General features: G+C 37.2%; 8 protein-coding genes across 8 annotated transcripts; 4 read left to right on the forward strand and 4 right to left on the reverse strand.

Annotated features, from left to right (window-relative positions):
* Positions 1 to 527: 527 nt before the first annotated feature.
* Positions 528 to 2,423, forward strand: MPS3 (Mps3p; the record flags this gene model as incomplete). The annotated part of the gene is made up of 1 exon (XM_071050650.1): positions 528 to 2,423. The coding sequence occupies one exon, from the start codon at positions 528 to 530 to the stop codon at positions 2,421 to 2,423; it is 1,896 nt and encodes a 631-aa protein (XP_070908440.1).
* Positions 2,424 to 3,752: 1,329 nt separating this feature from the next.
* TPH3 (Tph3p) lies at positions 3,753 to 5,744 on the forward strand (the record flags this gene model as incomplete). Its single annotated transcript, XM_071050651.1, has 1 exon — positions 3,753 to 5,744. One exon carries the CDS (start codon positions 3,753 to 3,755, stop codon positions 5,742 to 5,744), a length of 1,992 nt encoding a protein of 663 aa, XP_070908441.1.
* Positions 5,745 to 6,118: 374 nt separating this feature from the next.
* Positions 6,119 to 7,741, forward strand: CCT3 (chaperonin-containing T-complex subunit CCT3; the record flags this gene model as incomplete). The annotated part of the gene is made up of 1 exon (XM_071050652.1): positions 6,119 to 7,741. The coding sequence occupies one exon, from the start codon at positions 6,119 to 6,121 to the stop codon at positions 7,739 to 7,741; it is 1,623 nt and encodes a 540-aa protein (XP_070908442.1).
* A 271-nt stretch (positions 7,742 to 8,012) lies between these two features.
* MAD3 (Mad3p) lies at positions 8,013 to 9,167 on the reverse strand (the record flags this gene model as incomplete). The annotated part of the gene is made up of 1 exon (XM_071050653.1): positions 8,013 to 9,167. The coding sequence occupies one exon, from the start codon at positions 9,165 to 9,167 to the stop codon at positions 8,013 to 8,015; it is 1,155 nt and encodes a 384-aa protein (XP_070908443.1).
* A 245-nt stretch (positions 9,168 to 9,412) lies between these two features.
* On the reverse strand, positions 9,413 to 11,569 carry VTC4 (Vtc4p; the record flags this gene model as incomplete). The annotated part of the gene is made up of 1 exon (XM_071050654.1): positions 9,413 to 11,569. One exon carries the CDS (start codon positions 11,567 to 11,569, stop codon positions 9,413 to 9,415), a length of 2,157 nt encoding a protein of 718 aa, XP_070908444.1.
* A 316-nt stretch (positions 11,570 to 11,885) lies between these two features.
* On the reverse strand, positions 11,886 to 12,356 carry RPC17 (DNA-directed RNA polymerase III subunit RPC17; the record flags this gene model as incomplete). The annotated part of the gene is made up of 1 exon (XM_071050655.1): positions 11,886 to 12,356. One exon carries the CDS (start codon positions 12,354 to 12,356, stop codon positions 11,886 to 11,888), a length of 471 nt encoding a protein of 156 aa, XP_070908445.1.
* Positions 12,357 to 13,057: 701 nt separating this feature from the next.
* RNJ42_00486 (uncharacterized protein) lies at positions 13,058 to 14,242 on the forward strand (the record flags this gene model as incomplete). The annotated part of the gene is made up of 1 exon (XM_071050656.1): positions 13,058 to 14,242. One exon carries the CDS (start codon positions 13,058 to 13,060, stop codon positions 14,240 to 14,242), a length of 1,185 nt encoding a protein of 394 aa, XP_070908446.1.
* Positions 14,243 to 14,813: 571 nt separating this feature from the next.
* Positions 14,814 to 15,857, reverse strand: OST6 (dolichyl-diphosphooligosaccharide--protein glycotransferase; the record flags this gene model as incomplete). Its single annotated transcript, XM_071050657.1, has 1 exon — positions 14,814 to 15,857. The coding sequence occupies one exon, from the start codon at positions 15,855 to 15,857 to the stop codon at positions 14,814 to 14,816; it is 1,044 nt and encodes a 347-aa protein (XP_070908447.1).
* Between the last annotated feature and the right edge of the window lie 220 nt (positions 15,858 to 16,077).

Raw genomic sequence — 16,077 nt, forward strand, 5'->3', positions numbered from 1 at the left:
ACCTTAAGTAGTTCTGACTAGATAGAATTGTTTTTCGAAAGTAAGTAAAAGCTGGTAAACATTAAGAACATACGACAACTACTATTACTATCCACATGTATCGAATTCGAATCGATATTCCCCCAGTTCTCCATATATATATAAGCCCTCCCTTTTTTTTTTTTCTTTCTTGGGATTGTCTTACGTTACCCGGATGTATAAAGTTACCCGGATAATAATTACCCGGACATCACTAAAACATTACCCTACCGACGCGTGAACAAATGATTTTTTTAAAAATGAAATTATGTGACGCGTAAATCGTACGTGTATAGTGAGCTGACCTCTCTTGTAAGACTGTGTGATGTGAGGCATAGAGTGAGGGAAGAGAGAGCGATGGGGGTGTTATGCCCCTTCGGCGGCTAGCTTCTTATAAGGAGGGAAAGGCCAATGGGTTGAGGGGGAGATATATCTTCGGCGGCTAGTTTTTTTTTTTATTTATTTTGTTACGATAATTTAAGTTTGGGCATATTCTAGGAATTCTGAACATGTTAGAGCCTAAGGAGAAGTACAAGGAGTTATTGATGGAGAAGTTAGATGATGAGTATAGTAGGTTTAAGGAATCTATAGTTGGCGGCACAGAGTTCCCATATGAGGAGACAGCTGATAAGGACTATAACAATGATGATTATGACAATGATGATGATAATGATGGTGATAGTGATGAAGATATAGGAAATATAGCGTTTAGAGATGATGGAGATGATCTTGACGATGAAGTGACGGATGACTATAGTGATTTCGAGTTTGATGAAGTGAGTGATATAGATGGAGATGCAGGGTTTTCAGATGTTTATGATGATGATGATGGGGAGAGTATTCTTAGCGAGCGATATAACTCGGAGAATAGATATCATTTAGTTACAAGAGCAGTAATTGTCTTCTGTATGATTATCACGGTATATCTTTCATTCTCTTATCTATTTACATCGACATATGACTCTGGGAATGGGAGTATTTCTGGAGTGGGAGAACTCTCTAAAGCGGGTTCTAGTTTACAAAGACAGATTAATCATCTCTATAGTGAACTCAATAGCAGAGAACAGAGACATGTTAAAGAATTGGACAAGAACGTCAAAGTGGTTATCTCGCAATTCGAGAAAAATATCAAGAGAATACTACCGAAAAATCTTAAAAACTTACAAGGCCAAATAGAAGCACTTAACGAGAAGGTAAATCGCGTACTTTCCTCAGATAGAAGAAGCGTCTTGACACTTGACAATATTAGCGGATGGCAGGATCAATTGCTCGAACAATTGAATAGTTCCCTTCCAACAGAGGTCCCGGTTGTTGTGAATAATTCATCCACAATGCTCATCATACCGGAAATGCACAAATATATCTCCGATGTGTTACACCAGATAGTACTGACTTCAGAACCATATCTAGGAAACAGAACTCTGGGATATGATCTAAACGATTACATAAAAGAAGTACTTACAAATGAGCTACAGTATGTTAACAAGGAATACTTTATCCAGGAACTAAACCGTCATCTCCAACTGAATAAACACGAAATTTTACAAGAAGTCATGTCAAAGGTGGAAGAATCTAACAGCAAGAGCTCAGGAAAACCTGTAGAACAATATAGCACCATAATTTTGAAAAATATGGTCCGTGACATATATAATTCAAACCAATACAGATGGGAGGATGATCTGGATTTCTCCACAGCCGCACAAGGCGCCAGACTTGTGAAACACTTAACATCATCTACCTTCAACTATAAGAATGGTAACGTTGTTACTCCACTTGAACTACTTACAGACTCTTCTATTAGCAGAGGATCCACATATTGGCAATGCAATAAGCCAGCTGGATGTTCATGGACTATAAGATTCAACGAAGCTATTTACTTGACCCGGTTGTCATACTTGCACGGAAGGTTCACCAAAAATTTACACATGATGACTTCTGCTCCAAAATTAGTTAGTGTTTATGTGAAGTTGGCTAATAGTAATGCTCCCGGTATGCATAATAGATTAAGGGAAACATCAAAAGCTAATGGAAACAAACAAGTTACATTTTCCCAGGATAGTAGTTATATTCTAGTATCAACATACAAATATGATCTCATGGACAAAAGAATAAGACAAAATTTTCCTCTTCCGGCCTGGTTTATTCAGCTAAAACCATTGATTAAATCAATATCTTTTGTCGCTGATGAAAATTACGGAAATAAGGAATACACATCACTGAGAAAATTTATTGTTAATGGTGTCACTAATGCAGACCTTAGTATTATTGAAAACAACGAATATCCCATAATAAAAACATTTATACCAGATTTTAGTGAACATATTACAAGCGCTCAAATTATTCATAATCACGCGGCCAAAGTTCAAGATATCCCATCCTTCGGACAAGATGAGCTAGACATATAGAGAAAAATATTCGATATTTTACATGAAGTTTTCTCGTTATTTCTTTTTTTTTTTTTTTTTTTTTTTTTTTAGTATTATTTCATATTAAAGTTGTCTTAACAGAGAGTATGACATAAATTTACAGTATCGCAGTAGCTTTTCGCGTGTAAATAGATACTGTTAAAAATCGGAAAATCAGCAAGAAGACGTCATTTCATCTGGAAAAATCAAATCGATAATATCAAAAAAAAATTTCTCACACCCCCTTTTATTATTGTGTCAACTACTTACAACTAGTAATAGAAGGTTTGTATTTGGACAGAATTTTACCCCACCTAATACAAAATGCAATTTCTGATGGAGAAAGGAAATAAAGAAGACATGAAAAAACGCATTAAACTCTTTTGTATGTCAGTCAAAACCAAATACAGATAAGCACGGATCAGATTTGCAATAAAGTAATTGCTCTGCCAGTTGGTTTTCCTAAATTGGTATGAATTGTTCTAATAAGCAGCTTTAGATTTGTCCGTGGAGAGGCTTTGTTTTAATTATCCTTTCAACATTAGATATATCTATGGAGGACCACGTAGCAATGATACTAGGAAGGGGCTAATTATTTTTTGCATACAGCACCCACTCCGTAATTTTTTGTCTTGTTTGGTACTTTCCAGTTATAGCAAACGAAGGCTTAAAAACATCGTTCAGAGACAATCTCTTTTGTTTGTGTTGTTTTCTTTACAAATACTCCTCTAAAATTGCGCAGCCCGATTACCGTAGGGCTTCAAAAAAAAAAAAAACTGAAATTAATGAGAAGTATGACAGATAAAGCTCGTAGAGGAAGGGGAAAAGGGATAAAAAAGTCCTTTATTTAGTAATGTAAAGAGGAGGACATAGTTGAAGGACTTTTTTTTTCGTCACCTGCTATTAATCTTGGACTAGGATCAGAAATATACATATTGTGACTTTACTCAAATTTAAACACAACTTATTTTGGATGTTGTGAGACGAATAACTTTAAAGACTACCTTTTTTCAAGGTTTATTACTGGGAGATAAAACCAATATTGTAATATTATTACATATAACATAGGATCAAGGAAGAAAAACCATCATTTTGATTTTCAAGGGCCTAGTGGATATTCGCTGAGTTTTAAAGACAATTTTAAAAAGACCAAGAACTTCCTACATTCAAAATCAAAAAGCAAATAGATTCATAAATATTTGTGGAACTCTCCCATTATAAATCTAGTTCTCCTGTGAATAGTTTTCAGATCATAAGATCCTAGAACTCTCAGAATATACTACCTGCATTTTGTGAATAACTTGAATTTAAAATATTTCGTATTCAATAATGAAATTTTCCTTGAACTCCTTCAAGAAATCATCATCAAATACTGAGCTTTCATCCCCATCTCCTTCAGAGGAGGTGGCAAGTCAAGGGCCGCCATCAAGGAAGTTAAGTGAAAGATTGAGTTTCCCATCCACTAGTGAACTCGGCACACAACTTAAGAATAGGAGAAAAAGTTCTCATCATCAAATGGATCTTGATTTTATGAAGATCCCTCCTAAAGCTCTTGAAGCGTTGAAGCCATTAACAGCACTTTTAGCAAGTCAAGAGACCAAGAGATATTTTTATTGGGAATTCAATCCTAATGTCCAAGATCACTGGTCTGTTATAACAAGCGATTCAACTGAAAGTGTAGCAAGTGTTGAAATTAAAGGAACGTCTTTTATCATTGAAACACAAGAGACATCTAGAATACTAGATGTTGATTTAACTGGTGGTGTTACATTGCGTGTGGAATCTGATGGTAATGAAAGTCAGTTGTTGTTCAACAATGGGGAAGTAATATTATCCACAAAATCGGAACATAGCATCAATATTCTTTATAGAACAGCCTTATTATCTATCTTCGAAAGATTTTCGATTTTGAAGGCTTTAACAGGTGCATTAATAGCACAGATCGGTCTTAGAATGTCTGATATTAATCTTGTTTTAAACTCTCATTTCAGCTTCAAGGATTGGTGTGACGTTTATCTAGAAGAACAAGGCGGCTGGGTGCGGTTATGGTGTCATGTTGATGGTGTTGAGAAAAAGAATAAACAGCCTTCAACTCCAAACGGGTCGGAAAAGAAGAAGAGTAGCAGGAATGTCTTCGGTAAGAGTAATGGTAGTGCGGATAGCACACAACCTTCTAAATCTAGTAAAAAGGGAGGGTACAAGATTAAATTTTATAGAGATAACAAATCTGCAAACTCCAAAAATATGGTATGCTTCATTTCCTCAGAAAGTAATGATATCCAAGATCTATTCTTTTATGGGACCAATGAAAACAATCGTTTAGGGACAAACGATAATGGTGAATCGTTCCTGGACAATAATCTAAATATGATTAAAATTATTGGTGACATTAGCTTTTCTAACTCTATTGGCTCTCCTAATACTGAGAACTCAGCTAGCTTTTCCAAGAGCGGCAGCTCTGGATTTTTAAACGGCCAACTGAGAAATATCTCTAAGTCCAGCCGTAACCTCAGCGTTAGTAGCGAAGCCAGTTCTAATGATGAAACTCAACTAACATCTCCTAAGACCAGGGGTGGCTTTTTCTCATCTCCAAAGCTTGGAGGACCAGGAAGTCCTATAACTGGACACAAGAGATCTACATCTATCGCTTCAAAGAAATCCAGCAAATCTATTCCTCAGAACTTCACTAGTAGCCAACGGTCGCTTCTAATCAGGCCAGTAGAACATGAAGGTGTCAAACAACTGGAAACGTTGATAAGATTTATTGTGCCACTAATGGACTGTTTGGGCAAATACGGCCGTCCAAACCACTTCAGCACTAATAAAAACGATCCAACCTCGTTGATGTTTGGTCTTCCAAGACTACCAATTATAGACTACTTTGCGAGAAAGGAGACTAAGGAGTTATTGCAAATGGGTCCTAAGGACAAATCTCTGATGCTTGAGAGCGACACTGCTGCTGTAGCAATGAAGTGGTTGACCGCAGAGCTGAACGACTATACACGTAAAGTCCCTGACAGAGACACCAAGTTAGCCTTCACTAAGATCACTGACAATTACCCAACGGTCACTACGCAATCCAGAAATGCTTCCAACATTCAATTGACCCAAGAGAACGAAATCCAACAGCAGCATTCTCAAGAACCAATGAACGACGCATATAACGACACATATCACGAGACCTATAACAACTACGATCAACAGGTGCAGGACCAAATGCAAGCCGAAGCAGAGCAGCTGCAAGCTGGCATGGACATGGACATGGGTTTTGACATGGACATGGCTATGATCACAGATAGTATCAGAAACACCAACGTCTGAAAAAGTTCGAATTTTCTGCAATTATAATAATTATATTAGCACTCACCACCCCACCATTCCTGTTTGTACTATACATAAACCCTTTTACCTAATACAAATTAACTATGTTATAATAATTGAGAATACACTGTCAATATAGCAATTTAGCAATATAGCAATATAGCAATTTAGCAATATACAGGCTTATTAATATCACAAGTTACGACTAAGTAAAATTTTTTTTTGGTGGGAAGCCTTTCAAGGCGGTAAAGCTAGGATGGCGAATCTATAATTCTACATGTTATTATATAGTGGAGGGTGGAGGTATTGGTCTAAATCTCAAAGGAATCAAGGTAATTGGTAGGGCTATAGTACTGATATATAGAGAAATAGCAATGCAGGCACCAGTTGTGTTTATGAATACCTCGCAAGAGCGTACAGTTGGCCGTCAGGCTCAGATTTCGAATATTACCGCTGCGAAGGCTGTGGCGGATGTGATTAGGACGTGTTTGGGACCTAAGGCGATGCTTAAGATGCTTTTGGATCCTATGGGTGGTCTGACTGTTACCAATGACGGGCATGCCATCTTGAGAGAGATTGACGTGGCGCACCCTGCGGCTAAGTCGATGATTGAGCTTTCCAGGACCCAGGATGAGGAGGTTGGTGATGGTACCACTTCTGTTATTATTCTTGCTGGTGAAATCCTTGCGCAATGTGCTCCTTACTTGATTGAAAAGAATATTCACCCGGTGATCATTATCCAGGCTTTAAAGAAGGCTCTCGTAGACGCTTTGGAGGTTATTAAGGATGTGAGCAAACCAGTGGATATAGAGAACGACTCTGCTATGCGCAAGTTGATCCAGGCCTCTATTGGTACCAAATATGTCAACCACTGGTCTGAAAAGATGTGTGAGCTAGCATTGAAGGCTGTGAAGACCGTCAGAGTGGACCTCGGTGTCCCAGCTGCCTCCGAAGGCGATAACTCTAACAAGTATGAGATAGACACGAAGAGATATGTCAGAGTTGAAAAGATCCCAGGTGGTGATGTTATGGAGTCTCGTGTTCTGAACGGTGTGCTGTTGAATAAGGATGTTGTGCATCCAAAGATGTCACGTAGAATAGAGAATCCTCGTGTGGTTCTGCTGGATTGTCCATTGGAGTACAAAAAAGGTGAATCACAGACTAACATTGAAATCCAGAACGAAGAGGACTGGAACAGAATTCTACAAATTGAAGAAGAGCAAGTCCAGTTGATGTGCGAACAGATTTTGGCTGTGAAGCCAAACTTGGTTATCACTGAGAAAGGTGTCTCGGATTTGGCACAACATTTCCTATTAAAAGGTGGTTGCAGTGTCCTAAGAAGAGTTAAGAAGACTGATAATAACAGAATTGCCCGTGTTACTGGTGCTACTATAGTAAATCGTGTTGAGGACTTGAAGGAGAGCGATGTGGGTACAGAATGTGGTATTTTCAAGGTTGAACTGATAGGTGATGAGTACTTTACTTTCTTAGATGAAGCGAAGAATCCAAAAGCTTGTACTATTATGCTACGTGGTGGTTCTAAGGATATCTTAAACGAAGTTGACCGTAACTTACAAGATGCGATGGCTGTGGCTCGTAACGTCATGTTGTCTCCTTCTCTATCCCCTGGTGGTGGTGCAACTGAGATGGCAGTTTCTGTTAAACTAGCTGAAAAGGCCAAGCAACTAGAAGGTATTCAACAGTGGCCATATCAAGCTGTTGCAGATGCAATGGAATGTATTCCAAGAACTCTAATACAAAATGCTGGTGGTAACCCAATCAGAGTACTATCTCAGCTAAGAGCTAAACATGCCCAAGGTAACTTCACCACTGGTATTGACGGTGACACAGGTAAGATCGTTGACATGGTTGAATATGGTATTTGGGAACCAGAAGTCATCAAGCAACAAAGTATTAAGACTGCAATTGAAAGTGCTTGTCTACTTCTAAGAGTTGATGATATTGTTAGTGGTGTTAGAACTCAACAGGAACAATAATTGATAGAAACAATAAAAACAAATAAAATGATTATAAAAAGAGAAATATTCAAGAGCATGAAAATGTATAGATATGTATTTTCATTCGAATTTCAATCAGTTTTGCATCTATGGTAATCTTATTCTATAACTTGTATTTTTAGGAAGTATATTATTAAATTTATGTAGAATACGAAAATATCCATATCAACTTTATGAGATAATAAATGAAATAGACCAGCAATTTTATATATTTTTAATTAGAGGCCAGCTCTTTTATTATTATACCTGATTAGTTCTTCTCTGCTAAGCACACCTTTTTTCTTTTCAAATCACACTCTTCTTGGTCTATTATCTCAAGCTCTTCTTTAATATTCCTTCTTTTGTATATTGAGGATAGTAATTCCTCAGTACATTGTTCCTTATCGGGCAAGTCGATGAATAGTAGATCGATATTAAAATCTACAGTTTCCTTTTTCTTCCCTGGCAGTTCAATGACCTTGTATTGAGGTTTTGACCTGCCTAAGTCGTCTTGGAATATTGTTGTTCTCTTAGAAGAAGTAGCATTGTCGATGGTACTGCGGTTTCTTTTTGTGCTTATTGAGGAAATAGGTGTGTGGTTCTCCTTGTTTCTTGTTCTTAATGTTTCAAATACTGACCAATTGTGAAAATATATAGGCCCCTCTTCAATGTCTTCTGCATCTTTATATATGTCAGATCTGGTGATATCAGTATTTTTTATTTGGTCCTGTTCCATCTTCTTTTTAACAAGAGCAGATTTACTGCTACCTAATATTAACTTTTCCGCCTCTGGTATTAAAGTTTCAGTAGATATGATGCCACTATCCACAAGGCCGTTAGTGTCCAGAAGCTTCTCTTTCCTATGCATCAAATTAGATACGGGTTTGGCGTCTTGCTTGATCCCAAGATCCAGGATTGCAACTGCATATTTGAATTGCTTCAGCTCAATAAGTAGACCACTCAATTCTTCATAGAGTATTGCTAACTTATCACCAATTCGATTCCTTAGCATGAAAAAGAATATATCTCTACAATCTGCCTTATACTTCATGGTAAACAACTCCATATACCAAAGCCATATCTTCAAGTACCTAGGGTCGTTACAGTATCTCTCCATGTCTTTGATCCTAATAATACAATCTTCCAAAACTGATAGCATTCCACTCTGTTGATTCGAACCACCCTGAGGAAAAGTATGGTTGATCCAATCGATATATTCTAGATAAAGAGCCAGCGGATCATCGTTCTTATCAAACTCAGTTAGGATCCTAGTCATATACACAGCTCTTTGCTCCTTAATGTTCTCCTCATTGAGTCCAAGAGCCCTCACAAGCCTGTGAGCTGACCTACCTTCTCTAATTGGTACGATATTCTCCTTTTGATACTCCAAGTCATCAAAATGTGTGATCTTCTGTTTACCAGCCATTGATTATCATTCGTTGATGCCTCTTTCAGTTTCTTAAATCAATATCATTGAGTCGATACCAAATTGCTTATATAGCTCATTCCTTCACATGGGCGAATGTAGATGTGCCATAACGTCGAAGAAGAGATGAAGCCTTATAACAAAAATTGTTCATAAATATCAATTGGAGCAAAATATACATGGTTACAGGTTAGAATATTAGAATATAAATTGTTTATTATGTGTATATATTAAGCAAATTTCTCCTAAAGCACATTACAGTAGAAGGAGAAGAGCATAGATGCAATGAGGCACACACAGATCAATGGAGGACCAATCTTATCTTCATAGTCGACGGCTAGCTTTTCTCTGATGTAAACCACTCTAATATTATAGGTAATATATGTGTAGACGATGGTGATAAGAGAGGTTAAGAAGAACCCAATGGAGGCGACCGTGGTAGTTTTTGTACCATAGTTCATCAATGTTGTTGAGACACCAGATAGAAGGATTGCAATAGACATCCAAGATAGAAAAGTTCTCTCAGTAGCGAAGAATACTTTGGGTTCAACACGTACTGGAACACAAATGGTTTTACCAGGAGGTGCTTTAATTTCTGTGTCGAAGACTGTTCCCTTCGGTATTTTAGATATCTGGTCACCATTAAAATAGTGATCTAGAGAATACACTAGTTCATAGTACTTCTTTAGTAATGGATTTCTAGCCTCAGTTATTTTTCTTTGGTAATGTTCATGGTTGGGAGATCTGCCTTCTGCAAGTTCATCCAATTCACGTGGAACGGAACCATAACCAACCATTTCTTCGTTATCAAGGTTGTTACCTGGAGTGTTGTTATTCATGGCTTCTACTAAAGCAGCATCATCTTCGTCGTCTTCATCAAAGTCGTCATCCTCATCATCTTGGCCTGGTCTTGTGATGTTGATGTGAGAAGGAAGTGCAGGTTTACGAATATCGACGTCCATTTGAGGTAACCAAAATGGAATAGAATTCACTCTATCGTTCAGAAGTGTGGCAACACCATGAATGAATTTTGAGAATTTAGGTACTGGTTCGACTAAATGGGAGCCGACTAACTCACGAACCCATTCAGGAGGTTCCTGACCTAATTGTGTTTGTAGTTTGACCTCGAGAACAGCATGAGGAAACCTGCAAATATCCTTATCTGCGACTTGCTTAAATGGCCAGTCTACACCGATATCCGTTCTTCTCCAATTTCCATGGGTTCTATCGTTACCATCAAAGTTGTCTTCTCTTACCATTGTCAATTCGGTGTCAAGTGATATTCTGACTCTTGCGTCACCAGGTAATTGAAATGCAGTTCTGTTGTAAAATGATCTAACAACTGGTCTCAATTTCTTCTTCAACATAAAATATTGAACTTCAGTGGCTAGAGCTTCCAAAGACTCAATTTCTTTTATAGATTTCTTACCTTCTTTCCTCATTTTGGCAAAGGCCTGCTCAACCGTGTAATCACCCTTCAGGAAACTGTTAACATATTTCTCCTTCAAGGCAAATCTAGCTTTCACAGATTTCTCCCCTGTCCAATCTTCTCTGTGTGTTTTTCTTTCAACAAATATAGTATCAGAAGACATACCACCATACCATCTTAGTCTGTGGGCCTCAGCACCTTCATCTTTTCTCAAACGTCCATAATACAAATCCAAATTTTCATTATCGTAATAGATAGAAGTAATTGCGGAATCCTCTTTCTCGAATTCTTTATTAGTATTGAACACTAATACAGGTAAGTGCTTTAAGATAATCAACTTCAACTCCGTAATGTTATCAGGATGGACCCAGTACTTAGTAGTTTGTCTTACGAAATTTTGCTGTTTCCCACCTGCAGATGAGTCACCCTTAATTGGCTGCCCCGAAGTCCTAACAAAGTCATACATCTGTGAAATCTTGACCACTAGCTCGTCGTAGTTTTCTTTGAAGAATGGCTTAGAGTCTAATCTAACTTGGAAAATTGGCTTCAAGATGAATCCAGTCTTTTTGTCATGTTTCTTAATGATTTTCTGGAACCCGGTGTAGTTCAACCTGGAGAACTTGGCCAAGTCGTGCACATCCGCAATAATATCACTCAATTCCTCTTCTAGTATTTCAAAATCTAGCTCCGTAGGAGGAGTGTTCGAGTCAAGCTGTCTTATAGTTCTCCCAATTTGTTCCTGGACCTCTTTGACTCTCCTGGTGACCTCGCTCTGTTTAACCTTACAGAAACTGTAAACTTTGTCCAGTTCAGCTTCCAGAGACTCCAAAAAGCTAACTTCCAGCTCCTGATTCCACTCTCCATCATTACTACTTAGCGCAGCCTCCAGATCATTCTTCAGATCATCATACGATATGTAATAGTAACTGTACTGACGGATCAACGACCGCTGTAAGTGTTCGCCAAACTTCATCGTTCCCTACTCAACAATAAAATGCTACTTACTTATTCGTTGCTGTTATGTAAAAATAGAGGCTAGATACCACTCACAAATGTTTATGAACTCAATACCACTTGTCATATCCAATACTATTAATACTATTTGCATAACAACATGGGACTCCCTCCAGCTGTAAAGGTACCCCTCGTGGGTCAAAGCAAGAATAATATGGTCAATATATACGATAATATCACGTGATAAATACAATTAAATAATATTGATATTGATATAACTATTGTTTATCTATAATGTATGAAAGGGAATGACTGTACTGGTATTATTTGGTTGTTTATATGAATTCTGCCACTAGAGCTAGGATCTGTTCTATTTGCTCCTCGGAGAATCTGGTGTCGCACTCTTCTACGATGGAGTATAGATGGACGATTTGGACAGGCATCTGGTTGACTATCTGTAGTTTCTCTGCTTGGAAAAGATCGAATTCGTTCAGTCTTGTCACTAAGTCAGTGAATTTGTTGTCGTTAAGGTTGCACAGCGGTGCTGGCGGGCGCTGTTCAGGAAGCAACTGCTCTTCTTCTTCTGAGATGGAGTACTTGCTCTGTTTCAGGTACGCGAGCGTATCCCGTGTGATCCCCTGCAGGGCCGGGTTGTTATATGGTCTGAACTTCTTGAACTTCTTCTTATCTGCGCTCATCTCCGCTATGGACTCCGCATCCCACTTATACTGTCTCTCCAGCTTCGACAGGTGCTGCAACACCTCGTAGTCAGATAGAAACGCATCTCTTGGCTCCAGTACTCTCATAGTTAAAGTTTTATTTGGTTTGGCATCCCTCCAACTATTCTACCATGCAATAAATGTTAACGAACCTTACATCCATATGTAGTTCTATTGATCTACAACCGTCATTGTTAGGCCCCATCGGCAGCTCATCGCCTGGCACTAAAAATTTTCAGATCACAAGACATTGTCGTTCTACGAGATGTACCTTTCAAAATGAATTTAAGTGTATACATATACATACATATACATATACATATATTGAAAAAAAAGAACTCAGCGATATTAAAATATATATATATGAATAAGGATGGCTATATTGTATTGCTGTATACACTACTTGGTCTTGTTCGATGTAGAGCCATCGGAGAGTTATATCCACAGTAATGAAAATATGTCCGGGTAATGAGATCAGAAATTCAATATTCCGGGTAATGATTGAAAAAAAATTCAAATTTTTGGGTTTTATTTCCTCGATGAGCTGCTATAGAACAGAGACTTAGTGTTTGACTCTTTATTAGTATATTCATTATCTCTTAGTGTTTCCCTTATATAATTGATTTGATACAGTACCGAAGATAGCATTGACTCGGAATACTTTTAGTGAATTTATTTATTCTGTTTGCTACTAAAAAAAAAAAATATATTCGAATTAAAAAAAAAAATTGATAGCCCTCGTATAAGTTTACTATTATAACTACAATTGACTTAGAACCAAAGGAAGAATGATGGCTAATAGTGGAGTGAAAAGGTGGACAGTGGGACTGTTTATGCTGGGGGTGGTTATAGTTCTATGGGTGCTCTCTTCTTTTCTTATAAACCTGATATTTGAGGATGGGACGTATCGAAAACCGTTTTTTATCACTTATTTGAATACAGCATCATTTATATTCTACCTACTGCCTACATTCAACAATATACTGAGGAATTACTGGTCTACAGGGAAACCATTCATACATGAGGAATTGCTAGTGGAAGAAGAAGCTGATGACACAATTGCTAACCTGAGGAGCTCTCCGGAGCAACACAGAAGGAGAACTAGTATAGAGGAGGCCAGTAATCCATTGCTTGAAGCACAAAATATATGTCGTGACGCACAGCTGGATAGATTATCCCTTCCGGAAACTATAAGACTGAGCGCCGAGTTTTGTATCCTGTGGTTTGCTGCCAATTTTGTCACTAACGCTTCCCTAGGTTACACATCTGTGGCTTCCCAAACTATCTTATCCTCAACCTCGTCATTTTTTACACTTTTCATTGGAGCCTTGTTTAAAGTGGAAACAATTGATAGAGTCAAAGTTATTGGATCCATGATCTCTTTCATAGGGATAATGCTGGTAACAAAATCCGATGTACACATCCCACAAAATGCACACATGCCTCATGGTCACGAGTTTAAAGAACCAGCGAATAGAGATAAGACATTAGAGATCTTCTTTGGTAATATGCTAGCACTGAGTGGAGCCTTGTTTTACGGGCTATACAGTACATTATTGAAAAGAAAAGTCAAAGACGAGAGTAGAATTAATATGAAGATATTCTTTGGGTTCGTGGGGTTATTCACATTGGCATTCCTTTGGCCAACCTTGATCATCTTCCATAAATTTGGTTGGGAAACGTTCATATTGCCAACTGATCCATTGGTGATATCTATCATCCTGGTAAATTGTCTAATAACATTCATTAGTGATTATTGTTGGGCCGCTGCAATGTTGCTGACGAGCCCCTTAACTGTGACCCTGGGATTGAGCATAACAATTCCTTTAGCAATGTTCGGAGATTTCATGTTCAGACATAAGACAGTACCATTCTTATACTTTTGTGGTGCCATTTTAATTTTAGGGTCTTTTTTTATTATTAATAGAAATTCTTCTGAAGAAGAACAGAATAATAACCTAGCAAGAGAGTAATAGCTAACAAAGAACATTGAAGTATCATGTTTCTTTGATTTTTATTACCACATATTTCTGATGACCATAGATTTTTTTTTTTTATTGCGGATTAACGAATAGAGTTTATTTCAAGCCAACGGGAGATTGTTATACAATTGAAATATATTATTTCCATTTACTTATTATTTCATTTTCATATTTCTTTGCTTCAATCTATTTCATTATTATTTTTAATTGAGACTTTAACTTTTATTTCATGACTATTTCATTATTATGTTTATTTTTTTTTTTTATCAATTTTCTTTATGGATTTCCTAGTATATTTGGAACACTTCTAAATTGTCAATATCGTATTTCATATTCACTGCATATTTGGAATATAATCAATCTGCTAGTCGTTTATATTATGTACATTATAATTCTATATTATTTTTGAGATTTTTTTGGTAATAGATTTTTTTGGTAATAGATTCAAATCAAATACCTCGAGTACATCAATTAAACGAAAAATTTTGTAATGAATTAAAGATACATATGTAAATAAAAACATAATGCCAAAAAAATGCAATTGCAATATTTGTACAGAAAATCAATATCCAAATGGATATCCAGGATGTTTTATGTTGAAGCAATTAATAAAGTATGAGAAGAAAAAGAAGAGTAGAGAGCATATGAAAAGTGAGCCCAATACTCTGGCATTATCATTATCCTTGACAAATTTATCCCAGTATATCAATAGGAGTACACACACGCCCATGGCAACGTACATGAAGGATACTGATGCAATTTCAATACCGAATTGCCAGCCCATACCTCCACTGAAATACATGATTCTGCCTTCTCCATCTTTGGCGATGAAGGGAATACCATTGATCTGTGTAAATTTGTAGCCGGTAATACTTGGAAGTAATATACCAAATGCTAATATCATACTGAAAAACAAGCCTTTGTTGGGTATTCTAGGTAAAACTATTCTTTTGAAATAGACAAATAATGCAGTACAGACCACGAAATAGGTCAAGAATTCTTGTACATTAAAGTCTTCCTTGATTTCCAGCGCAATATCTAGAGTCTTTCCTAAGAAATCTCCAAAGTGCAGTGGGTTCTCGATCTCACTATCGAGCATTTGGTATTGATAGAACTGTGAATCTTTCCAACTGAATGATTTGCCAGCTTGCTTTGGTGCATAAACTACAGTATGTGGGACATTTTGCAACATCAAATCCCTAATCAATTGCCTCGTGTTATGAACATCACTGATCATGTATAGAGCCTTCAGATCAGGGTGTTGATTTTGGGCTAACCTCGCAACTTCCCTGAAAGTATTCTCAAATTGCACACAAATACCACACTTAGGATCTCCCGCATCATCTAATGAACGCATTGTAATAAACAAAACATTATAGTAACCGTCTAGTCCGCTAGAAAACTTCTCGTAATTGGCATCTGTGATTTCTATGATACCGTCCTCATCACGAGCCTCTAAGAACTCTTCCAACTCTGTAGCACCGCAGAACCGTATTATCAGCAGCGAAAGCGATAATATATATTTCAATAGCAGCATAACAAAACTTAAAACTTTGGATATTTTTCCTTTATAGAGGTCAATTGGTACTTTCAAGAACTCACTCATCACAAATATAAAGCTCAGTTCCAGTAATATGACTGACTGCCTTTTATCACCGTCGCGAGAGTCTTCTAGCAATGCGAGCCTTTAACATATTTTAAGTGTGGTGTGTGGGTGTTTAACCGCATTATAGATCACGTGCTTAACTATATTTAAGTTAATGCAAAATGTATTTAACAGGTGTATTTAGGTGGTTAGATTGTATTACTGCACTGTTTTTATTATT

Source organism: Nakaseomyces bracarensis, assembly GCF_045282275.1.
Source record: "Nakaseomyces bracarensis strain CBM3 chromosome Unknown Scaff3_0, whole genome shotgun sequence".
Taxonomy (NCBI): domain Eukaryota; kingdom Fungi; phylum Ascomycota; class Saccharomycetes; order Saccharomycetales; family Saccharomycetaceae; genus Nakaseomyces; species Nakaseomyces bracarensis.